Source organism: Jaculus jaculus, chromosome 10, assembly GCF_020740685.1.
Source record: "Jaculus jaculus isolate mJacJac1 chromosome 10, mJacJac1.mat.Y.cur, whole genome shotgun sequence".
NCBI classification, from domain to species: domain Eukaryota; kingdom Metazoa; phylum Chordata; class Mammalia; order Rodentia; family Dipodidae; genus Jaculus; species Jaculus jaculus.
The window spans coordinates 65,581,257-65,607,712 of NC_059111.1; the positions used below are offsets into that span (position 1 = coordinate 65,581,257).

Sequence of the window (26,456 nt, forward strand, 5' to 3'; positions counted from 1 at the left end):
CTTTATGTCCAAATAAAGTGACTAACTTCATCAGCAGGTATAAAAATGATGGCATACTTGCCAGGAATGGTGGCATCTTTAATCCCAACACTTGAGAGTCTGAAGTACAAGGATCACCATGAGTTCAAGGCCAGCCAGGGACTACATAGTGAATTCCAGGCCAACCTGGGCTACAGTGAGATCCTATCTCAAAAAAAAAATTACAACAAAGAATGGATACTTGATCCTATTTACTAAAGAGAACTAATTCATACCAAGCCTTGTACTACAGCTTCATGCAAAGTGAATTCAAATAAAGGTTAAGGGCTACTGGTTTGCAAGAGTTAATATAGCTTCTATATAAATACATATTCATACACACACACACACACAACAGTGTGCTCATTCACATATGAACATTCACACCCAGAGCACACTCCTGAGGCTGAAACTCCAATAGTTATGAAAGAGAAAGGCACTGAAGCCACCCTATATGGGAGCACGAAGAAGCCTAAAGATTTGGGGAGCTGAGAGGCTCAAACAGCATTCAAATATGTTTGTCTGCTTACAATTTCCATTGCAAATGTGATTAGTTTGCTTGAATAAATAGGAATATGATGTGTTGGCCATGTTTTCCTCTCAAGGGTTATCACAGAGTTTTGATTAAGGACAAATGTTGGAAATGTTAGGTATATTTAAGTTCACTGCACTTAAAATGAGCTAAGAAGTTTTATAAGCTTGATTAAAGGGCTGCCTTCATGAACTTAAATAATTAAAAGCAATAAATTCCAAAGATTCAAGTGATTGGGACTAAATATGGTATTTTGCCAGAAAAGTTGAAATGCAGTCCAAAGAACGAAATGGTGTCCAGGTGTCAAGCAGCGGTGAGAGAGGAAAGGTCAAGCTGTCGGAGTTGCCTTTTCCTTAGGTTAGTGAATGATTCACATTACACAGAATTCCTTTTAAGTAGAACTTCACAGGAGTGACAGGGGCCCGGGACAATCTGTTTTGTCATTTCCAAAAAAGAAGCCTCTCAAAGTCTTCGAAGCTGGTTAGTAAGTGTTGTCAGATGCGAGGAGGGAGGGAAAGGATGGGAGAAACGGGAGGGGAAGGGTCCAGGGCTGGCCTTGCACTCGCGCAGGCCAAGTCGCAAGGTCTGTTTCCAAAACGGAAGTCAAGGTGACTTCCCCAGCCAGGGGAGGGCGGAACCCTAGGAAATTAACCCGACCAGGCTTCAGCCCAGGGCTGGGACCCCACCCCCACCGCCACCCCGGCTCCCGAAGCAGCAGCCCAAGGAACCAGCAGCCGGCGAGCGCTGAGGCGGCGGAGGGCGCCCGGTGACCTGGGCCCTGCCTCCCCCGCGGCAGGAGCCACCTGGCCGCATCCACGCGCCGCTCCTCGCCGGCCGGCCGGCCTGGGCTCGGCCCCGCGGGACACGGCCTGCCTTCCCGGGCCAAGTGGGTGGAGTGTCGAGCTGGCCACGTTTCCTCCGCGAGATCGGGCCCCGGGGCCCGCACGGCGCACGTGCGGCCCGGGAGGAGCGGCCGGGGCCCCGCGCCGCGCTCTCCGCGCCACGCTTACCTTGGCGGCCGCCATGCTCTCGGCCGCGTGCCGGCGGCTGCGGACCCGCGCTCGGCTCGCTCGCACTCGGGGCCCCTGCGGCTCACTTCCCGTCCCGGAGCTGCGGCGGGGGGGCGGCGATCCGGCCGGCGGCGTGCGCGCCCGGCCTGCCTCCCCACGCCCTCCCGCCGGCGCGGGTCATGCGGGCGCCGCCAGCCCATTGGCTGGACCCAGCCAGGGCCTCCGGGGCGCGCGTGACCCGACGGCCTCTGCCCTGCGGCCGGGGAGGGCCCAGGTCGAGGGGATGCTGCGGGTGGGGGTGGGGAGCGGCGCACGTGACCCCGGCTGCGCTGTCCAGCAGCGGCGCCCACTGCGGCGGGGACCGTGGAGGAAGGAGTGCCCGCGGGCTTCCTGAAGGATAGGTGACCCGGTCGGGGAAGATGGGAAGGTGCAGCGTGCGTGGTGCCAGGGGCTGGCCCTGGGCCTGTGAGAGAGGCTATTGCGTGAAAAGATTTAGCCGACGATCTGGAGAAGTTGAGAACCCCACCAAGGCACAGGTGGCCGAGGTGTCCTTGTTTGTTTACAAAGGGACCCCCCTCTGCCCTGCCATGTAATGGGTCCAAAGCATTGACTGGTGGAAGCGGAGAGATCAGACAGGGCTGGCAAGCCTCCTTTAAGGTCTAATCTGATAAACTCATAAGTACCACTGTGGATCCGAACATATCTTCGTGGAACTTTAATTTCAGCCCTGTGTGTTAGGACAAAAGAGGTTAATCCCTTAAAGATCCTAAGAGCTCCTGAGAAGGCCAACACCAACGTGAGCGTGCGTGTAACCTGGTAAGATAACGAGTTGTTCCTGGGACACCACAGACTGAGAAAACTTATACCGAAGTGATTCCTGAACTGAGTGTAGAAAAGTGACTGTGTAGGTCCAGCGACTAGTTAGCAATTTGTCCAAAAGAAAAGAGGCCCGGAAATTGCTGGGGAGCCAGTATGGTGGCACATGCATTTAGTCCCAGTTCTCAGGAGGCTGAGGTAGGAGGATTGCTGTGAGTTTAAGGCCAGTTTGGATACAGAGTAAGTTCTGGGTTAGAGTGAGAAAAGCAATTGCTAGAAAACGTGGACAGAGATGGTAATTTAAGCTGTGAGCCCACTGGAGCAAAAGTGGATTTTAGGAAGTGGCCAAGTTATGAAACTCTACGTTATGGAACTTGGGTGTCCTGTGAAAATATGTACATTGGGTTTTTAATGCTGTAAGCATCATGACCAAGTTTCCTATATAGGTGGCTCCCTCCACACTGGTCTGATCTATCCCCAAAACTCACGATAAAAACAAATTAACAATGCAACACTGTTGGGAGGTGAGGCCTTTTGAGAGATGTCAGGTAATAAGGGTTGAACTCTAATGTGTAGATTAATACCACTATTAAAAGGACTTGCAAGGCCTGTATTTCTAGAACTGGGAGGTGGAGTGGAGGTGGGGAGGAGAAGAAAATACAGTATAGGCCAACTTGGATTATGTAGGGAGACCCTGTCAAGAAAGAGTGAGGCTTGTAGGAAAGATTTTCCTCAGTCTTCTGCCCTTTTGGCATATAGGGACAGAGCATTCATTCCTCTCTCTGGAGGACACACTGCTCAGGGAGCCATCTTGGAAACAGAGACACTAGGCCCTAACTTGATGTTCAACTTCTCAGCTACTAGAACTGATACAAATACATTTCTGTTCCTTTCAAATTACTTAGTCTCAGGTATTGTGTGATAGCAGCATTCAAGCAGGCTAACACCCTGCTGGCTGTGTGGAAGATAAGCTAAGATGAAACGCCTGGTATCCAACCAAGATGGCTTAGATAGGGTAGGATTAAAAGTAGTAATTGATGCCAAGCATGGTGGTACATGCCTTTAATCCCAGCTCTTGGAAAGCGGAGGTAGGAGGATCACCGTGAGTTCAAGGCCATCCTGAGACTACATAATAAATAAATTCCAGGTCAGCCTGGGCTAGAGTGAGACCCCACCTAGAAAAACCAAAAAAAAAAAAAAAATTAAAAAGTAGTAACTAATAATGTGTAGGATAATATATAGATAGTATTTTTTTAATTTTATTTATTTGAGAGAGAGAGGGAGAAAGAAAGAGGCAGACAGTGTATGTGAAAGAGAGAATGGGCATATCAGGGACTCTAGCCACTGCAAGTGAACTTGAGATGCATGTGCCACCTTGTGCACAAGGCTTACATGGGTACCTTAACCACTAAGCCACCTCTCCAGCTCTTTTTAAATAATTTAATTATTTATTTGAGAGAGAAGGAGAGAAAGAGGCAGATAGGATATAGATATCATTTGTGGGGAGTCATCAAATGCTGCATGTAGAGCTGTGATATGGCTGGCTACCTCAAAAGACACTTGACATCAGTATACAAATGAAGGCATTTGACAAAGTGTCTATCTATGCATAAGTTACATATGTAACATGTACTTATGTTAAAGAAGCCTAAGGGATTTGAGGATTCAGCATTTCTCCCATCCTTGGAGCCAGTGAGCATAGCATCTTGCTCGCTCTCTCTCTCTCTCTTTCTCTCTCTCTCTCTCTCTGATTCAGCTTTCCTGGTGTGGCGGCTTTTTTTTTTTTTTTTTTTTGTCTAGAACCTCTCTTGGTCTCCCACTTCATGAAGACACTTTCTGCCAGGCATAGTGACACATACCTATAATCCCATTCCACCTCTCAGAAGGTGGAGGCAGAAGTATATTGAGTTCAAAGCCCACCTCAGTTATATAATGAAACTTTCTTGACAAAAGAAATGGATTGCATTTAGGATTTTAGAATTCCATGCCCCTCAAAAGTTCAGAATATCTATCATCCACTTCCAGTTCTTTTGTTTGTTTGTTTGTTTTTCTAGGTATGATTTCACTCTATCCTAGGCTGACCTGGAATTCACTATGTTGTCTCAAGCTAGCCTCGAACTCACAGCAATCTTCCTACCTCTGCTTTCTCAGTGCTGGGATTAAAGGCATGCACCACCATACATGGCTAAACTCCAGTTCCTTAGTCACTTCTGTAGTCTCTACCATATAAAAAAGTACAGATAGGCACTTGGACCTTAACTGTCATTTAACCCAGCAAACATACCACATTATGGGTATAAATTACAAAAGTGTGTTTCGACTTACATTTTCCATTAATGTTCAGTTAGTTAAATTTATTTCTTTGTTCCCCCAAACATGAGATTTCTACAAAGTTAAAAGTATCACAAGCCTCAAAATAAGCAAGTGAAAGATGCTCAGAGGTTGTTACTTCATCTACAAACAATAAAATAACCTGACATTACTTGAGAAGAAGTATGGGCTGCCACTTTGCCTTTGGCCTCAGTGTCTTACCCTGGTAGGCTTAAGTGACCTCCTCATCAAAAAAAAAAGTGACTCATCTCATATATTTGTGTCCTCACTATCCCCAGAACACCATTCCCCTTGCCATTTAAAAGTAACAGGCACTAAATTCTTGATTGAAGAGGCCCTGGTATGGGTTGAACTGTGCCTCCAAAAGTCCTAACCCCCAAATGCAGGCAGGGACCTTATTTGGAAATTGAAGATTTAACTAGTTAAGATGGCCCTCAACCTGACATGACTGCTATGCTTATAAGACAGATACATACTGAGTGAACCGTTGTTCACAGCAAAGGCAGAGGTTAAAATGATGCAACTCCAAGCCAGGGAGCATGAAAGACCTGACAGCCACCACTCTGCAAGCTGTGCATAGGAAAGAACTCTCCTCGATCCAGAGGGTTCCTTCCTTTGGACCTTCTATCCACCAGAAATGTGAAGGAATGAATGTAATTTGAAGCCACCTAGTTTGTGGTATTTTGTTATGAGATCCTGTCGGAAACTAATATAGGTCCCCAAACCACCTGTGTTTTATAGCATATTCTGCCAACCTTGCTGGCTGGGAAAGCAGCCAAGCCAAATCATGGGGAAAGCTCATGAACTACAAGGCACACAGTGTGAGCCTGAGCCCAGGTTCAGAAGAGGGAGTGACGTGGCCAGCTCTGAGCGGTCACATTTCCCAGAGCACCTCTGCCTTGCAGATGCCCTTTGTCCATGCCCTTCAACTATCTGATTTTGTCCAGCTCCATCAATAACGAACACGCAAACAGAAGATGCCCTGTCACTGCCAACCTGCCCTCAGGCTGTCCTGCTGGGAAGGACTTCCAGTCAGAATGTGTGGAAAGCACAACATCTGGGCAAGGTTCAGGCCTGTGAGTACTAATTGTGAGGTCGAGTCCACTTTTCAAAGGAAAGGACAAGGCTGGAAAAAGACAGTGGGGCAGACTAAAAGGAGCCCTATGCCAGTGAGTAGCTTCCAGATACTGGCGTTGTCTCTGGGACACTGAGAGACTTTGTTATAGTCACTGGTTTTGAAATTCTGGTAGGTATCAGATCAGACATGATAGGTTTTCCTTAAGAGTGAGCTACAAAAAAGCCGGGCATGGTGGCACATGCCTTTAATCCCAGCCCTCGGGAGGCAGAGATAGGAGGATCTCCATGAGTTCAAGGCCACCCTGAGACTACATAGTTAATTCCAGGTCAGCCTGGGCTACAGTGAGACCCTACCTTGTAAAACCAAAAAATAAAAAAAGAAAAGAAAAAGTGAGCTACAAGTAGGTAAAAAAATAATAATAATCTAGCTTCTTAGTAGGCATAAAGATGAAAGCTGTGACAATGATTTTAGACTTAAGACGGAAGGAAGGGGAAGGAGGAGATGAGTCAAGAGAAGGAAGCACAAAACACCTTGGGAAAGTGTGACTGAAAACACATCCTTTGTGATATTATACTCTGAATGAGGCTCTCAATTGCAAGTTTCTGTGAGGAGAAAAAGGTTTTTGCTTTCTGAAGATTCTTGGGGGTGGGCATTCGTCTCTGTGTCAAATCTTCTAGAATTCACCACATTCCTTGGCTCATAGTCCTCCTTTTCCGTCTCCAAAACCAGCATCAGAGTCCAGTTTCATATCACATCCCCTGGTCTCATCTTCAGCCTCCCTCATCCTCATTTCAGGATGCTTAGACTTGCACTGGAATAACCAAGATAATCCAGGGTAGCCTTCCTAAGGTCCATGGCTATTTGTTGGCTAGTGATGCCATAACAAAAGACCTGACACTAGATAGCTTTAACCACAAAAAAATTATCTTTTCAATCTTCTGAAATCAAATGTAGCCAGGATTGGTTCCCCCTGAGGTCTGAGTCTCACGCCTTGGTTTGCAGGTAGCCATCATCTCTGACATCCATCAGCATCTATATTCTGTAAAGACAGTAGTTGGATTGAATTAGAGTCCAGCCATCTGACCTCATTTTAAGTTTATTTCAAGGACTCTTTCTCCAAATACAGTTACTTGTGAGGTGCTTGGGTTTAGAACTTCAAGATAGGAATGAAGCAAGGGATTATATTCAGCCTACAGCAAGTTAGCATCTGTAATACCATCTTCTACTTTAAATTCTCTTGTGCCATATTGTACAGTCTATTCATAGGTTCCAGGGTTGGGCTATGGACAAGTTTGAGGAGCCATGACTTTTTTCTCTACTGCACTCTTTCCTGGAATGTTCTCACCATGTAACAGATTTGACAGACACATTAGTTCTTAGAGAACAGAACAATACCTGGTTTCTTCAGCCTAGTTGCATACAATCTCAGTGAAACAAGAGTACTGTTCAGGATAATTACAGGGCCTAGAACCAGAATATCCCTGGTCTGTGTTTATGAATTCAGCTATGGACCAGTAGGCCTAGTCATGACACTCAACACAGTGACAAATCCAGCACAGGCCATCCTGGCCCTTCAGTGCACTTAGGGGCACATCAGAACCAGAAGGTGCCTCAGCAGCCCAGGTCCCACCAGCAAGAAAGAAGCAGCCAGTGACATGTACAGTGAGGGCTCAGCTGTGACCACACCACATTTTGAGGTGTCTTCTAAGGATCTGGCAGTGGAGAAATATCCTGAACTACCTAGATAGGCCTGAATGTGTAAACAATAATAATAACAACAGCAAAAATCAATCAAACAAACAAAAATCTCTCAGTGCAATCAAAAGCCTTTGGAGTGGGTGGGGAGGAGACAGAGACAGAGTCTCATTATACAGCCTAGGCAGGATTTGAACTCAATCTCCTGTCACCTCCACCTCCAGAGTACTGGGAAGGGATTACAGGTATGTGCTACTCTACCCAGAGTTATAACAGAGGTTATAGACACAAAGAGGCCACTTGAGAGAAGCTATTCACAGAGAGCAACAAGATGCTCTGCTCACTGGCTTTGAGGATGGAGGAAGTTTAGTGAGTCCTTGAATCCACTGGGCTTCTGTAACATAATTTGCATATTGGTTATTTATGCATAAGTGTAGATTGACATAATTGATGTACCTTCAAACCCCTTCATTTGCATAATGCCTTCAAGTGTCCTTCCAGACGGCCTACATGTAACATGTGATGACTCCACACATATAATCCCTATATACTATCAATAACTATGGCCAACTAGTTTTATACATTATGTATTCCTTTAGCCCTAACATACCCCAGCCACGTTGGTTAGATATCCGAGGAGTTTTATCTTGACCTTTCCTTCACAAAGAAAGTGGAATGACTTTGCCTGGTTGATGTTGCTCTCACACAATATCTAATCTTAGGTAGTTCACAAAAAAAATCAGAAAATTTTTTAAATTTTAATTTTATTTATTTATTAGAGACAGAGAGGGGGAGGGAAAGAGCAAGTGAGAGAGAGAGAATGGGCATGCCAGGGCCTTTAGCCACTGCAAACAATCTCCAGATGTACACGCCCCCTTGTGCATCTGGCTTACATGGGTCCTGGAGAATTGAACCTGGGTCCTTAGGCTTCGCAGGCAAGTGCCTGCACTGCTAAGCCATCCCTCCAGCCCCAGAACTTTTTTTTTCTCAGTTCTGATGGCTAAAAAGCCAAAGATCATGCTGGGTATGGTGGCACACGCCTTTAATCCCAGCACTTGGGAGACACAGATAGGAGGATTGCTGTGAGTTCAAGGCCACTTTGAGACTCCATAGTGAGTTCCAGGTCAGCCTGGCCTAGAGTGAGACCCTACTTCGAAGAAAAAAAAAAATCCAAGATCAATGTACCCTCAAGTTAAGATCTAGTTTCTGTTTCCAAAATGGCTGCCTAAGTATTTTATTCCTCTAGAGAGACAAATTTGATATCCCTAGATGTCAGAAGGGCAGAAGACAGAGCAAGAATTCCAAAAACTCTTTATTAAGGGTGCTATTGTATTTTAGTTTGATGCTTGGTAAGCTAGTCTTAACCAAATGAGTTTGTTTTCTTTTGTTTGCAAAAGAGAGTTTATTCATGATATAATTAATCCTATGGAGAGAGAAAGTTAGCCTCAAATCTACCTCTGTAGAGTAAGGAATAAAGAAGGAGAGTGGTCTGAGCCATGGGGAAGGTGAGGGGAGATAAGGAAAATTTATGTCTTCTGATTTTTACAGATTTAAAACATTCATTTTGCAAGTTCTCCACCATGTATAGAATTGGATATATATCAACTGTTTTGTTTTTTTTTTTATTAAAATGAGATGTCTTTATAGCCAGGCATGGTGGCGAATGCCTTTAATCCCAGCTCTTGGAAGGGAGAGTTAGAAGGATTGCTGTGAAATTCAAGGCCACCCTGAGACTACATAGGGAAGTCCAGGTCAGCCTGGGCTAGAGTAAGACCCTACCTCAAACCCCCTCCCCCCCCAAAAAAAAAACCTGAGAGATCTAAGACTGTCATAAACTTATCCTTCCACTGTTTTTTAAAAATATTTTTAAAATTTTATTTTTATTGTAGAGAGAGGAAAAGAGAAAGACAGAGAGAGAGAGAGAGAAGGGGAGAGAGGGAGAGAATGGGCATGCCAGGGCTTTTAGCCACTGAATATGAAATCCAGACGCATGTGCTACCCTGTGCATGTGGCTTACATGGGTCCTGGGGAATAGAACCTGTGTCTTTTGGCCTTGCAGGCAAATTCCTTGACCTCTAAGCCATCTCTCCAGCCCTATTTTAAAATATTTTTAAATTTTATTTTTATTTGAGGAGGGGGGAGAGTGGCAGATAAAGATAGAGAGAAAGAGAACTTCCACTGTCTTGTTATACACTTTTAGAGTTTTCAGTGTCGTATGACTGAAGCATGTGATGTCTTCATCAACAGGGTCTTATCACCTAGTTCGGTGGTGGTGGGGCAACCAAGAGCATTAGTTAGTATTGTTTTAGGGACTCATGGGCCTCCCTGACCAACAACTCACTGGGAGTATCCAACACTCAGTGCTGGTATTTACCTGCAACAACAAGCTCTGTCATTTCTCTCTCCCTCTCTCTCTCTCTCTCTCTCTCTCTCTCTCTCTCTCTCCTGTAACTTTTTAATTAATTCTTGAAGAAGTAGATTTAATATGACTCAAGGTGGAACTGAGCAGGAAGCCTCCTCCTTGCTGGCTCCTGTCATAATGCTAGAAAGTGCTATGCAGGCTGACAGGGAGGAAAACCATCAACAACCTGCAGTGGACTTTGCAACCTACACAGCTGGCCAGACAGAAAAGATGTGCCCACTGGTGCAATAGTGGCAGGTCAAATATGGATTACCAATTGTCCTCCAATTGGATTTGAAGCCTACTCCACAGGGTGAAATTTATGCCCAGCACCGAAAACCTAATCGAAAGCCTATGGCTTGGAAGGCCATGGGGAGAAGCTACTGCTGTTGTTCAGCTAAAGGGGTACATTGTGCTCATCAAATTGATCTCTAAATGGCTGTTTGTGTCTATAGATTAGGGGTGTGCTCATTTTTGGTTAGAGAAGCTGCTTTTTGCAGATGGCAGTGAATACCATGGAGACCCAAGACTCATCATGGTGATGAGAATAAGGGACAATCCAGTGCTGTCAGCACTGAACAAGACCTCTCCATCTCATCTATCACACCTGCTGGAGCTCAGGGAGCATTGCAATGGAGGTGACAGAAAGCATATTAGTGCTGCTCTCACTACTGGCCAGAGTACCTTCTCTAGATAGATGGCAATAGATACCAAAGATACTCAAAAGTTGTTGAGAGCTCAGCAAAAAAATAAACATCTCTATCACATCCTCCAAAGCCCATGGAACATTGAGAAAGAGGGAATACAATGTTACAGAGTGGGAAGAGGTGCACTGTGACACTGTCCTCCAAATATAAACTGAGCAGTGCATTCATGGTCTCACAGTGGATGGCATCACCTCCACAAGACTTGCACAATATTAAGCCCATCAATATTTTGACATAGAGGATGGAGAATGACAAAAAGAAGGAGACATCAAAACAAAAGAAAGACTACTTGGAAAATGGAGGGTGTTTAGTAGAACAGGGGTTGAAGAGGAGGACAAAAGATTGTAATGGAAGAGAAATATGATAAAATGACAGCATGTTCATATATTAAAATTCTCAGTTAAAAAAAATTTCCAAAGCAAGGCATCATGGGAATGGGAGGAAATCAAGAAAGTAAGTCAGGGCTGGGGAGATGGCTTAGCAGTTAAGGCACTTGACCTGCAAAGACTGAGGACCAAGGTTCATTTCCCCAAAACCCACACAAGCCAGATAATGTATTGATGGGGGTGGGCTTATGGGTGTTATAGCCAGTTTCCCCTTGCCATTGTTTGGCACACTCCCCTGTTGCTATTGTCCACCTTGTGTGGGCCAGGGGTGATGCCCACCCTCTGCTCATGTTGTTGTCTTTGCTCTGGAGTTTGTTTGCAGTAGCTAGAGGCTCTGATGCACCCATTAATAAAACTTTTTTTTGTTGTTTTTGTTTTGAGGTAGGGTCTCGTTCTAGTTCAGGCTGACCTGGATTTCACTATGGAGTCTCAGGGTGGCCTCGAACTCACGGTGATCCTCCTACCTCTGCCTCCCAAGTGCTGGGATTAAAGGCGTGCACCACCACGCCGGCCTAATAAAACTTTTTAAAAAAGAAAGTAAGTCAACTTAGAAGTGGCTTTTTGTTTGTTTGTTTCTTTCTTTCTTGGGTTGGTTTTGGGCTTTGGTACTAGAGATTGAACCCTGGCCTCATTCATGTAATGTGTATGCTCTACCATCGAACTTTGTCTCCTACCCAAAAACCTCCTTTAAATGCTGGAAATTGAAATGCATATAAAGTAGCAAGCACTTGAGTATTTAAGAACAATCTCTTATTGTTAGCTCTGGATTTCCAGTTTGAAGATACCAAACCAGACGTTTCCTGTCTGAACTTGTCAGGTGGATATAGTCACAACTCCAGCCTCAGGGCTACCAGACTCTGCAGCACATTAACTTACTTCCTGCAGCTGCTGCCCAAGTCCATTAGGGATCCACTGCTAAAAACAGCACATTCGACCTTGAGGATTCCTACAGATAGGAGGGCTAATTTCTTTTAAGTTGTAATGCAACCAAGAGTTTTTACCAGCAAAACGTGTGATTAAAATGAAACCAAATATCGAGCGAGACAAGGGAGCCCAAATTCTAGCTGATCCAAAGGTCTGGCTGTAAGCCTGTACCTAGTGGAGCCCCATACCTAGCAAGCTTTCCATTGTTAGGCTATCTGGAGGCTGTCTTCTGTTCCTCACTTGCTGGCCTCTTCCTGGAGCTCCTCCAGCCCCTTTCCTGGGTGGTCTTTCTTATCCTTCAGTCCTTAGCCACATTTCCTGGATTCTCTTACAAAATCAGGAAGGTCCTTATCATGCTCTGCATTCAGTTTATAGCACTTACCTTGGTAAAGAATTATTTTTGGTCCTCTGTTTTCTTAGGTTTTGTTTGTTTGTTTGTTTAAAGATGATATTGAAGACAAAGACTAGGGCTCCATAGGGCAGACAAATAACCCTTAACAAAAGAAAGTCCCAGGACTTGACTCATTAATTCTCTGAGCATTGTCAACAATGACTTGCAATTAGGTGGAATAGACTGACTTGGGTTCTAGTTCCAATCCAGCAGCTCTGCTACTTAGCAGCTACATATATAGTTGTGGGCCACATAGCATCTCATCTCCACACCTGTTTCCTTGCCACTGAAATAAGTAAAGTTGATTTGGAAGAGACACAATCAAATGCTGATGTTCTATTTCCTTTTCTATTTAAAAAATAAATATTTTGTTCATCTATTTATTTATTTGAGAGAGTGAGAAAGAGAATGAATGAATGAGAACAGGTGTGCCAGGGCTTCTAGCCACTGAAGACAAACTCCAGATGCATGTGCCACCTTGTGTATCTGGCTTTATGTGAGTACTGGGGAATTGAATTTGAGTCCTTACACTTTGCACGCAAGTACCTTAACTGCTGATCCATCTCTTCAGTCCTCTGTTTCCTTTTCTTCATTTGTGTAGGAGACTATTAAGTTCAGTCAGACACAAGGCGGGATGGGAAAGTCTTCATTTCAGGAAATGGGATACTATATAATAAGGACAGTGAATTCACTGGACTTAGATTGCAAACTGTCCTGTAATAAGGGACAGACCTTTTAATCCCAATACTTATCCTGAATTGATTCGTAAGTCACGATAGGTGATTTCATCTGCAAGAACCCAAAAATTACTAATTTTGTGTGTAACATTCTATAATAAGAGATTGATCTTCAAACCTGGTAAAAGATGGATACTTTGCCTCAAAACAGCAGTTTTTTTTACATCTTTGGCAGACCCCAGGCTATGCAGACATGTAGTAAAAGTTGCTCTGGTTTGGATCTAAAAATGTCCTCCACAGGTTGAGGGGTCGAATGCTTCTTCCCCAGCTGATGGCCCTGTTTTGGAAGATTGTGAAACCTTTTGGAACTGGGGCCTGTCTAGAGAAGGAGTTCACTAGGAGTGGGCCTTTCAAGGTTATTAACCCTGTCTCTAGTTCCAACCAGTTCAGTTTTGTGGTTCACCATGATGTGATAATCCACTGCAACATATTCCTGAAAAGTAATAGAAAAAATGACAACTCTTTCAGGTAGTTATGGACAGAAACCCAAAGAGGGAACAAGGAGATGCCATTCTGTCCGTCTTGACAAAACTGAAACTTGGGTCTGATCCTGTCTCTCCAAGGTGGCTGCTAGTGACTGGCCCAGAAGGAACTTCCTGCTTGTTCTTCAGCTCAGCCTTTCTGGGTCAGCCCCCTGAGTCCACAAATGAATCAGATTTTGGTCCTCCTGGGTCAGCTCTTGATTCTTAATCAGTCAACTCTCTGCTTACACACCTGAGCCTGATGAAGTGGCTCACCCAAATTCAATGTCTGAACCATATAAATGAGGTTACCCACATAGCCCAGCTCTCTCCTCCCTGGCTCTGTGACCTGGCCTAACATCCCTGTAAGTCTGCCCTCCCTTCTATCTATGTCATGCTTTGGTGACACCGTCTCACTTTGTTTTAATGTATAATTTATCTTTGATCTCTGAATCCTTCACTACTTTTTAATCGTTTGTGGTCTGTTATTTGAAAGGGATTCTATGTTCAGTCTTTCAAGTGTGTATGCGTGTGCTTGTGCGCATGCGTGCACATGCGCCATTCGTGTGTGTGTGTGTGTATGTGTGTGTGTGTGTGTAACTGCCCCAGCCTTTTCCTAGATATCAATTTTCCTTAAAATTGACCATACAAGTTATGATTTCTCTTTAAATAAACTCAATAATCCATAACTTGTTCTTCTTGAGTCCAGTTTATCAATTTTTTTGTTACATAGGATAAGAATCCAAAATTGGAGTTCACAAGTTTGGGAGACACCCTCCTGAACCCCCAAATCCTGCATCACACCCAATGCTATGAACTATGAACTGAGATTCTATGCCATGTTCTCTCCACCATGATGGGTTGGACCTTCAGAAACCACAAGCCAAAATGTCTCTCTCCTTATGAGTTCTTTTAATAATGTTATTTGGTTACAGCAGCATGAAAGTAATTAATACAAAAATTGTGGAATCAAAGATCTCTTCACTCCTGGACTGTCCAATCCTGTAACCACAGATCACAAGTGGCTACTAAGCACCTGGACTATGGCTAATGGGGAGTTGATGTGTGCTGAAATTGTGAAATAGACACTTACTGAGCTTCCAAGAGTTATTATGCATACTCTCAAATGCAATACATCTCATTAAGTAATTTCTATATTGATTAATTTTTGAAATTGTGATATTTTAGACATGCTGGATTAGAGAAAATATATCTTAAAAATAATTTCAGCTGGGCGTGGTGGCACACACCTTTAATCCCAGGATTTGGGAGGAGAGGTAGGAGGATCACTGTGAGTTTGTGGCCCGCCTGAGACTACATAGTGAATTCCAGGTCAGCCTGGACTACAGTGAGATCCTACCTCAAGAAAAAAAAAAAAAAAACACACAAAAAAACAAAAAAAACACTTTCATTTGTTTTCTTTAACATTTCTAATATTATTACTAGAAAATTATAAATTAGAAGTTTAAAATATTTATCTTTTAGACAGCACTAACCTAGATCTCCATGTGTGGGGGTGGGGTGGGGTGGGGTCTGTATGTGGGTGGAATGTGTGGGAGGGGTGTGTAGGTAGGGTCTGTGTGGGGGTGGGGGGTATGTGGGGTTGGGGTGTTGTGTGGGTGGGATCTGTGTGTGGTTGAGGTCTGTGTGGGTGGGATGTGTGGGGGGCATACAGGCATGGAGGAATTGTTATAGCAAAGGGGATGATTGGTGGAGGAGATACAGAGATAGGAGTGATTCAAGACGACATTTTACCTAATACGTCCCCAGTTTGGACTTGATTGCACTATTATCCGCAGGCAAAAAAAAGTCCCATAATGCCACAAAACTATCTGGAATTACCAGAGGTGAAAATTCAAAGAATTTTCAGGATATCTGACTTCATATGAAGCAGGAGAGCCAGAATGGAGAAAGAAGCTGAGAAATCAGCTCAGATTCTATAACCCTTCCCTGCCCCCTCCCCCAAATTAGGTAGTAATGTAGCTTCTTACTTATGGGGAGAAAGAGTTACAAATGGAAAAGAAAAAGGCCACAGTGAGTCACATAGTGGATTAAGCAAAGATTGAGCCTTCTCAGGGTAAGTTATCTAAGAGTAAGTAGGATATTTATATTGTTGCATAAAGATTTTTTTTTCTCAAATTTGGTTATAGGAATTTTGAAAGTATATAAGGCAATCAAGAAGAAAATAAAAAGCACACTATATTCTCAACCCTATTAATAATTACCTTAATATTACTGAGATAACCAATTTTTGAGTCATATTAGGTAAATTTAATTAATACCTTTGTGCATCAAATTTGTTCTGAATTGGTAGGGAAAGCAGAAGTTTATAAAAGTGATCATGGAGAATGCAAAGGAATTCCATGGAGTTATTTCTCATTTGGCTTTTTAGTAAATAGAGGTATCAGTTTAGTCAACTAATCTTTTTTTAATAATATTTTTTATTTATTTGTTTATTTGACAGAGAAAGAGGGAGGGAGAGAAAGAGAGAGAGAATGGGTACACAGGGCCTCCAGCCACTGCAAATGAACTCCAGTCTGTGCCCCCTTGTGCATCTGGCTAACATGGGTCCTGGGGAATCGAACCTGTGTTCTTTGGCTTTGTAGGCAATCACCTTAACTGCTAAGCCATCCCTCCAGCCCTAATCAACTAATCTTTAAATGTTCTTCCTGCTATGAAATGTTAGGTCTAACATTTAGGAAAATATTAGTGAATTTTTTTCATTCTTTGTTTTTCATCATTAAATGTAGATAAATGTTTTCTAATTGTACTGTGGATGGTTTAGAACCTACTTGGGTTTCTTGGCTTTCAACATCATTTTCAAAATTTATTTCTTTCTTACTGACCCAAATTTCACATTAGAAAATATAGAATTTCAAAGACAAAGTTTTAAGCCAGAGAACATTAAAACTTAAAGCAATCCATAACAAATATTCATACTAAAGACTAATGTCGAGTGCTATGAAAAGTCTGAGATTTTACCCTGTTACTAAGTGTTACGTCAGGTTTGCATTGCTCATAGAAATCACCCAACCAAAAGCAGCTTGTGGGGAAAAAGAGGTTTATTTTGGCTTACAGACTCAAGGTGGAAGCTCCCTGATGGCAGGGAAAATATAGCAGAGGGTGGACATCACCGTCTGGCCAATATCAGGTGGACAATAGCAACAGGAGAGTGTACCAAACACTGGCAAGGTGTGGTGGTTTGATTCAGGTACCCCCTATAAACTTAGGTGTTCTGAATGCTAACTTCCCAGCTGATGGAGATTTGAGAATTAACACCTCCTGGAGGTGAGGTATTGTTGGGGGTGGGCTTCTGGGTGTTATAGCCATTTTCCCCTTGCCATTATTTGGCACACTCCCCTGTTGCTATTGTCTACCTTATGTGGGCCAGGGGTGATGTCCACCCTCTGCTCATGTCGTTGTTTTCCCTGCCATCATGAAGCTTCCCCCTCCAGCCTGTAAGCCAAAATAAACCTCTTTTTTCCCACAAGCTGCTCTTGGTTGGATGAATTCTACCAGCAACGAGAACCTGACTGCAACACAAGGGGACACTGGCTATAACACCCATAAGCCCTCCCCCAACAATACACTGCCTCCAGGAGGCATTAATTCCCAAATCTCCATCAGCTGAGAACCTAGCATTCAAAACACCTAAGTTGATGGGGGACACCTGACTCAAACCACCACACTAAGCAACTTGTATGGATGCTGACAGAAACATGAGAATCCAGGGTCAAAGACAAACTACAGTTTGCTATTCACAGGAATGCTGTTAGCAACAGCCAGATACCATCTTGAGTTCCCCAGGTCCTAAATTCTCACAGAGCAGCATAATGAAAGCTGAGGAAAGCTGCTCTTGCTGTGGGATGGGGTTTAGGGGAAGAACTTTGGGTTTAGGGAATCTGACTCATATACTTTACCATAAGCATGCTGTCCTATGTTCAGAAGCTTCTGAATCCAAGGAAAATTTATGTTTAATATAATACCTTATAGAAACTGGTGCATTTTGCTCATTGATTGGTACTCTTTTCTTCATTTCCAATCTAAGATCTGTTTTGGAATGGCATAGTTTACTATCCATATGCCCTAGCCCTTGAGATGCATAATCTGCAAAACTAGATAGCTATGATGGCCAACCTTCCTTTGTCAACTGGACTTGATTTAGAATCACCATGGAAATACACCTCTGTGTGGATGTTTCCAGAAAGGTTTCACTAAGCAGGGAAGACCCACTATGAATGTGTATGGCACCAATCCATGCACTGTACTTGAGTCCTGGACTGAATAAAAAGGAGAGTGAGCTGAGCCCCTACATTCCTCTCTCTTGATGCCTGAGGACATACTCAATAGGATCAGCTGCCTCAAGCTCCAGGCACCAAGCTTTTCCTACCATGTATCTCATCCAGCTGGAAGCCAAAACAAACCCTTCCTCCTTTAGTTGCTCCCTGTTAGGCATTTGGTCACATGGAAGGAGAAACAAGAGTAAGGTAGCTTTTATACGCAGTTAGGGGCAGAAGCTTACAGAAGGGCCAAGGAGATAACATTCAGTCTGTTTTGGAAAAATTAGAGGTCCTTCTGATCCTATCTCATCCCAGATACTCCCCAGCAGAAACTTCTGCTTCTTCCTCAGCTCAGCACCTCTGGGTCCGCGCCCTGAGTACATGGAACCAACCAGGTCTCACCTCTTCCTGGGTCAGCTTCCTGAGCCTACAAATCAAGTTCTGGCTCCCTGTGGGTCAGTCCTTCAATCCCATAAACCCGTCAGACCTCCCCTTAAACTCTTGAGTCTGATAACAAGTCTCACCCTAATTGGTTGTCTGACTCATAGAAAGGAGGGTGACCATGCTGGCTCCTCTCTCTTTTCCTTTGTCTTTACCTAAACATGTATGTAAGTCTATCTCTCTCCCTCCCAGCCTGGCTTCCTTTCACCTGGGTATTTTCCTGCTTATGATTTTGCCATTATCTCTGAGTCCTTCACTATTCTCAATCCTCTCTGGTCTTTTATGTGAAGGGTCTTTTGGCTCTCAGGCTTTACCTTCTTTGTGTGTGTGTATGTGCCTCCTTCAGAGGTGCTTTCTCTGTGATGGAGAGTCTCCCTGGGTCCCCTCTCCCTTTCCAGCCAGGCAAGGGGAGAATTATTTGGTTTGAGTCTTTCAGCAAGCCTCCCTTGATCTTAATGTCCCCTACTCTAAACCTCATAATCTATTATTTCTCCCTAAATAACTTAACAATTGATAATTTATACTTCTTGGTGTTTTATCAACTCATTGCTAAAATAGGATAACGACAAAAACTTGGGGTTTACAGGTCTTAATGATCCCTCAAACCCTGAAATCCAGCATCAACATCAACAAGAAAAGTAACATACAACAGTGGCTCACTATTAGGCTCCTATTGCCTGGTTTACTTCCATGAGTATAGTCAGGGAAAACCAGCCCTGCTTCACTAGCTAGATTGCAAAGTGCATGATAGTGAGAGGCTTACTCATCCCTCTTAGAGATGATATTGAAGAGAAGTCCAGAACTCCCATTTGCTTCCTATAATAACTTGCATTCACTGAATATGATTGAAATGCCCCTAATGGCAAAAAATAGGCTAAAATCGACCAAGAAGAAGATTGTATTTCCTAAGAGAGAAGTCGTCCTAACGTTGGCATGAATAAGTTATGAAAAGCCTTCACAACTGAAAGAGACATAATCATCATTCATGTATAACAGATTTGTTTATTCTGTAAAGATTCATTTCAGTTGATTAATTATCAGTATCTGTGGATGGTGGGGGTAACAAGGCTGCTCTGATGACAGAATTATTGCAGTACATGCTTAGAATATTTATCACTGAATACGTATTTATAAACTTCGCATATTTATCATGTTCTTTCTGTATGGGATCTTTCTTTCCCATCAAAGATTACACAGTACACTGCCCATGATGTTGGCAATTTCCCCTCCAGCTATAGTACTATATCCTGTATAGAGAAGTGCATAGTATTTTTTATATAATGCCAAACATCCCCTAATCTCAATAAATGTGACTTTATAAGAAGTCCTAATGTCTTCCTCAGCCTTAGGCAGAACTATTCTAAAATAGAACACAAATAGTTATCTCTAACCACATCATTTGATATTTGTACCATCCACAACAGTACAACTACTGTTTAAAGAACAAGTGATAATTTGTGTGAATTCGTATTAAACACTTAGACAAAAATTAAATGTGATACATTGGCTAAGTTTAAATATATTGAACTTAATACGTTTTAACCATCAAAGAAATTTGTGCTTTCTATTTAGTGAACTGCCATTTATGTATCCTTACCACATTATATATCAGAAATTAAGACATATGCATTAGGTAAGCTTTCTCATATAATCACAACATCTTACTTGAGATTATTATTATGTTGATATTATTATTTCTTCCTTACAGAAACTAACAAAATGAGACATAAAGAAACTAGGCCACATGCCTTATGGCACTTGGCTGCCTTCTCCCCAATTCAGGACTCTCAACTACTATGCTGGAGTTCCCCCTTCAGGTTCTTAGACAAGACCCACTATACCGGAAGTAGAAGTCTGTGCTATGAGCCCAGCCCCACTGATAATATATGTGGTATTTTTATTCTCTCTGGTTCCAAGTTTCCCTACATTCTGTCATTAGCCCACGGCTCCAATGTCTTATGTCCAAGTCTTGACAAATCTTTTTTTTTTTTTATTTGTTTGAGAGCGACAGACACAGAGAGAAAGACAGATAGAGGGAGAGAGAGAGAATGGGCGCGCCAGGGCTTCCAGCCTCTGCAAACGAACTCCAGACGCGTGCGCCCCCTTGTGCATCTGGCTAACGTGGGACCTGGGGAACCGAGCCTCGAACCGGGGTCCTTAGGCTTCACAGGCAAGCGCTTAACCGTTAAGCCATCTCTCCAGCCCGACAAATCTTTCTTTATCTCTCCAGGTTAGCTTCAGACACGTATTTGCCTTCTGGAAATTCGTACTTGAGCATATCCTAATCTGTGTCATCTTAACCATCTCCTTCTATATTGATCTCCACCTCAATGACTGGTGCCACAGCCACCAAATTGTCCAAGTACCGTAAGTGCCACCATTCGTGTTTTCACGCCATCTCTACCACTGTGGGAGTGCACGTATGATCATGTCTTGAGGGGCCCCAGTACACAGCATACTTTTTAAAATTTATTTATTTATTTATTGCTTTATTCGAGGTAGGGTCTCACTCTAGCTCAGGCTGACCTGGAAATCACTCTGTAGTCTCAGGGTGGCCTTGTACTCATGACACTCCTCCTACCTCTGCCTCCTGAGTGCTGGGGTTAAAGGTATGTGCCACCACACCCAGCTTATAATTTATTTTTATTAGTTATAGATTAGTTATATAGTTATTTTTATTAGTTATAGTTATACTCAGTATGGAAACAATACATGTTGGTACCATCCTTTCACTCATACCTGCCCCTAACCATTCATCCAGAGTATCTTAACTGGTCTCCTCACTTCCTGCCTTATTGCTCTCTATACCACTTTCCACCCTGAAGCTAAAGTCTTGGCAAACACAAATATATCAGGCTTCCCTTCTGTCCAGAATCTATCTTTGAATATCTCCTCATTTCCCTCAGAAAAGTTTCTAAGATTTTTAACACCTCTTAACTGAGATAGAGATCAACATGGAAGGAGTTGCATTTATATAGTGGAAACTAATACCTACCCTACCTATATCACATAGATTTTGGAGATATTTGTGAAAACATCTTAAAAACATATAAACCATAAATAAATACATGTTATTTTATTATTCAACTTAGCTCTACTCCTAAGTTGAAGACAACAAAACAAACTGCATTGGAGTATCTAGTTGTATTAAAATCACTTTGGAGTATATTTGGATGCAATTATGACTGGAGTTGAGCCAGGGAAGTTGTTTTATTTTAAAATTCTGCAGGTGACTAAGAAGCACAGAAAAATTTGGGGAGTCGTGACTTGAAACTGTTTTTTTCCTGATCTGGAAGATTGTGGTCCTCATGAATCAGTGTAGAGAAAAATAACAGGTAATTTCTTTGGTCAGATTAATCCTACAGAGATAGATAAAGAATATTCTTCTAGAAAAGAAACTATTGAAACCCAATAACATAATGACAATTGGCCAATCCAGCAAGTAGGTCATATTTAACGTGTGTAGGTCAAAAACTAGTCACTAGGTATGAAAACTTTTATAGAAAATGACTCATGATGGAGAAAGAAGAATCCTTGACGATGAGCAAGTAATAAAGGGGTCCCTGGTTTTGTGTCCTATGGGGGCCATAAACTGGGTAAGGTAACATAGGGCCCTCTGGAACATTGTTTGGAATGTTAACAGTGATGAATTGAGAAAGAGCTAGAATGTTAAATGTGTGTGTGTGTGTGTGTGTGTGTGTGTGTGTGTGTGTGTGTTTCCCTTTGCAAACTAGCACAGATTGAGATTTTTTCAATGAAACTTTACATGGTTTTATTCCATATTTTGTAAATGTCTACAAGAATGAACTATTGCCTTCTAACTTTTCTGGAAATAGAATGTTAGTTAAGTGTTGAGGTACTTATATGGAATTAAAAGGAAAATTGGGAATATGAAATATAAAAGCTTCCCTGATGGTCTAGCGATGTACCTCAATGACCAAGCACCTGCCTTGTATGCCCAAGGTCCTGGGTTAGCCCTACAAAAATAAATAAATGCTTGCTTGAGTTACCATTGTTTGATACAAAATGTGATTTACAAAGATCATAGAGCCTATAAACAAAGTAATTTGCTTATTTAATTTTGCATTTTTGGCCCCTAGTACAGAGCTGGAAACAACAATACATGTAGAACTAAATTGTCTTCTGTCTCACTTGAGAGAATAGTATGCCATTTAAGTCTTTGAAGGAACTGGACATGCACATCAGTGGTAAAGTGCAAGCCTAGCAAGTGCAAGGCTCTGGGTTCACTACCAAGACTGATTTAAAAAACAAAAACCTTTCAAGCAGATTTCAATGACTTAGGCACATTCTCTTTTTCAACAAAGATTTATTTGAGGCTTGTTTATATGTCATTTACTATTGTCACTGGGTGGTGTTGAACTGTTAAGTTATACACATGTATTAGTCAGGGTCTTCTAGAGGAACAGAACTAATAGACGGAGTGTGTATTATAATGGGAATTTATTGGGTTAAGTTACAGACTACAGGCTTGGCAGTCTAACAGCAGCTGGATGCAGGCTGAGGAGTCAGAGAACTTGGTAGCTGTTCAGGCCATGAGGCCAGATGCCTTCACAGTCCCAATCTGGCACTGAAGGCCTAGAGGATTCTTAGATGGCCACTGGTCTTCAGTATTCACTGGAAGGCTGATTAAACTGAGTTCTAATATCCATGCAGGATATCAAAAACAGAGTAGATACATGCACCAGTAAGCAGCATGGGCCACCAGGCAAGAAGTCATGTTCTCTTTTAGGGCTTCTATAAATATAGTCTACCATGGAAAAGCCACCCACTTGAAGGACTTACTCTGTCAGTTACTCCTTCCTGTGTACACCCACACAGGCCCACCCAAGATGCATGGCTCCTATTTGATTCTTAATCTGATCATGTTGACAACAGAACTTGGGCTTGTCTACTTACTAGGCCCATTTATTTATTTCCTTTCATGAAAGTATAGGCTTACCAGATGCACAGAGTGGTGCATGAGACTGGAGTTTGTTTGTAATGACAAGAGGCCCTGGCATATGATACCATGCCCCCCCCCCCCTCTCACTTGCAAATAAATAAAATTAAAGGAAAGTATAGGCTTATTTTTGAAGAACATTACCAACTAATATTCCATGAAAATGTCCCTGTAGAGTATCTGGCAAAATTCATAGATTATAAATTAAAGACATGATCTTTTAAGGTGTTTTGGTATATCCCTGTCTAATTTTTATTCTCAGTTGCTATTCATTCTTTCACCCTTACATTAGCCTCTCCATGTTCTTATTCCAGATTAGCATGTTTTACCTGGATTAGTGTAGTTGCTTTATAATGAGTTCCATACCTAACCGATTCTACCACTTTTAATTCAGTTTTATTACATTCTCTGTGTAACTATTGGGATTCTTGTGTAAGCTTTTCATCATTGTGACAGATAATGAGAGAGATAACCTAAAGAGGTATGAATCATTGTGGCTCATAGTTTTTAGAGGTTTCTGGGGTTAACTGGCTCCATTGCTATGGGACGATGAAGAAATATGGTATCATGGGCTGGAGAGATGGCTTAGCGGTTAAGCGCTTGCCTGTGAAGCCTAAGGACCCCGGTTCGAGGCTCGGTTCCCCAGGTCCCATGTTAGCCAGATGCACAAGGGGGCGCACGCGTCTGGAGTTCGTTTGCAGAGGCTGGAAGCCCTGGCACGCCCATTCTCTCTCTCCCTCTATCTGTCTTTCTCTCTGTGTCTGTCGCTCTCAAATAAATAAATAAATAAATAATTTTAAAAAAATGTTTTAAAAAAAAAAGAAATATGGTATCAGGAGAGTATGATAAATACTGCTGTTTCCATGGTGGCCAGGAAGCAGAGAGAAGAGGAAAGGAGGAAGGGAGGGAGGGAGAGAGAGGACACCTCAGTTTTGTAGCCTTATTTCCTTTTTATTCTGTTGGGCCCGCTGCCTATTGGATGACACAACCTATATTCAGGATAGATTTTCTCATTTGCATGGCTGCCCATTCTACTTGTTGGAGCATGTATCTGCCCTGTTTTGGCCATCCTTCATGGATACTGGAACCCACTTTAATCAGCCTTCCAATAGGACTGAAGACAAGCAGCTCTCTAGGAATCCTCTAGGTGTCTGGATATACCCTCACAGACAGAGCCAGAAGTGTGGTAGCATAATCTCCTAGGCATCTTCCAATCTTGGCCAGTAGATACTCGTGATTAACCATCACCATTCTCCTTCAAAACATGGACTGAGTCATGTCACTGTGGTTACAACCCTCCAATGTGTTCCTCTGGCACTTCCTCTGGTAGTTATATAGCACTCCATCTTCCACTCCACGTCCTAGATCTTGCTCTTTTCTCACTATGCTGCTTCACAAGAGCTTCCTTTTTTTGTTCCCGAAAATACCAATCTATTTCCCACCCCATGCCTCTTGTGACTATATCCTCAGAAACACTGTCTATCAACTCTGGGTTCTGCTGCTTCCTTCCATCATTCTAGCTTCCATGCTTTCTGAATCCTCTCTCAAGAAGAGCATCATCATTCCTCACTTCACATTTCATTCACCCCATTTTTTTTGTTCATGAGATGCATCCCTACCTGAACTTCTCTTACTCATTGGAAGCTTTCCTGTCCTGTTTCATTTCTTCTGCTAATCTCTGTTCTCTATAAGAGCTCTGCTTATTTCTTTCCAAAGATACCTGTCATGTGAGAGGCCTTCAACAATTACTTATTAATGTTAAGAAGGAAGAAATTAATTATATTTTGGATTTTGTTTTCATTTTTGTTTTGAGATTGGTTCTCACTCTAGCCCAGGATGACCAGAAACTCACTCTGTAGCCTCAGGTTGGCCTTGAAGTCCCAGTGAGACTACTACCTCTGGGTATGTGCCACCATGTCAGACTCTCCAAAAGAGTTTTTAAAGTAGCTCATTTCTTCTTCCTGGTCAAATGAAAAAAATAAAAAAAGTGGCCAGAGTCATATGTTTTTATTTCTTTGAAACTTAAGATATCAGAGGACAAAATGAGACCTGATATTTGTACTTACCTTCTTGTCATTACATGTTGTTGTTTAGTGATTATTTATGGTGTGTGTATAGAGTATGTGTGGTGTGATGTATGAACTGATATGTATGTGGTATATGCATGAATGTATGCAGATTTGTGGGCTCTGTGCACACACGTGCTGAGACCAGAGGAGAATACTAAATGTTCGCTTTTCTTTCATGTACCTGTCTCCTCAAAACAGTCATTCAACCCAGAGCTTCTATTTTTACCAATTTTTTTTGTTGTTGTTGGTTTTGTCAACAAGCCCCCAACAACACTCCAGTTTCTGGCTCCTACAGAATGTGGATTACAGCGGTGTGTTGCCATGTCCAACTACCTCCATGGGTGCTGGGGAATGTAGCCCCTGTGGTCTCAGGCCCTCATTCTCATACAGCAAGGGCTCTTAGCCACCGAGTCAGCTCACTAAGCCCCCAAACTCATCTTCTTAGAGTCCAGTTACTTTCCTGTATTTCTTCACTATTTTAAATTAAACATTTTAACCATTTCAGGTATATAATTCAGTGGCATTCACAATGTGACAACTTTCACCACAATAACCATTTCCAGACTGTGTAGATCATTCAAAAGAAACTTTGCATGCATGAAATAACAACTCCCTGCTCTTTCTTCCCTCTTGTCCTTGCTAACCATCATCCCACTCTTGGCCTTTGTGATTTGCCTGCTCAAAACATGTCATGCCACACAATCTCATTCAACATTTTGCTTTTTGTGTTTGGCTGATCTCACTGAGTAGAACAATTTTAACGGCTATTTATATTTTTAGCATATATTGCAATTTCTTTTCTTTCTAAGAATAAAGAATACTTAACTGTATAGAATATATTTTATTTCTATATTCATGTGTTGACAGACACTTGAGTTGATTCTTCCCTTTGGTTATGTGAGTAGTGCTGTCATAAGCATAGTTACACAAATGTCTGTCTGAGCCCAGCTTTCAGTTCTTCTGGGAACACACCTGGGCACATATTGCTCAGTCATGTCACAATTCTATGTCTCATTTGTTGAGCAACTGACACCCTGAGTCTTACCATTCACTTTTCTTCTTAAATGGCTGCCTTCTGGTGCTACATAACATGAAAGTGAAGTGTTTCATTATCTAGTCCCATTCAGAAACACCCCAAACTTTTTGCTTTCTATCAAGATGATCTATTTCCAAGCATTGAGAATGTATTCAGAGGAACCATGCCCTTTTATTTTCTTCT

At 42.5% G+C, this 26,456-nt stretch overlaps 1 protein-coding gene and 1 long non-coding RNA gene across 4 annotated transcripts in view; one reads left to right on the plus strand and one right to left on the minus strand.

The window, feature by feature from the left end:
- Slc25a13 (solute carrier family 25 member 13) overlaps window positions 1-1,630 on the minus strand; it is a 185,629-nt gene extending 183,999 nt beyond the window's left edge. The window contains exon 1 of the mRNA XM_045160892.1: window positions 1,561-1,630. Within this exon, the coding sequence (XP_045016827.1) occupies window positions 1,561-1,575 (15 nt within the window). The 5' untranslated portion in view covers window positions 1,576-1,630. The remainder of the gene's footprint in view (window positions 1-1,560) is intronic.
- Window positions 935-26,456, plus strand: part of LOC123464096 — a 45,445-nt gene continuing 19,923 nt past the window's right edge. For 2 of the 3 annotated variants that reach the window (XR_006639354.1, XR_006639353.1), the window contains exons 1-2: window positions 935-1,030; window positions 20,439-20,575. This is a non-coding gene — a long non-coding RNA (uncharacterized LOC123464096). Of the gene's footprint in view, window positions 1,031-20,438; window positions 20,576-21,437; window positions 21,512-26,456 lie in introns of those variants that run through there. The other variant, XR_006639355.1, reaches the window with a different exon arrangement.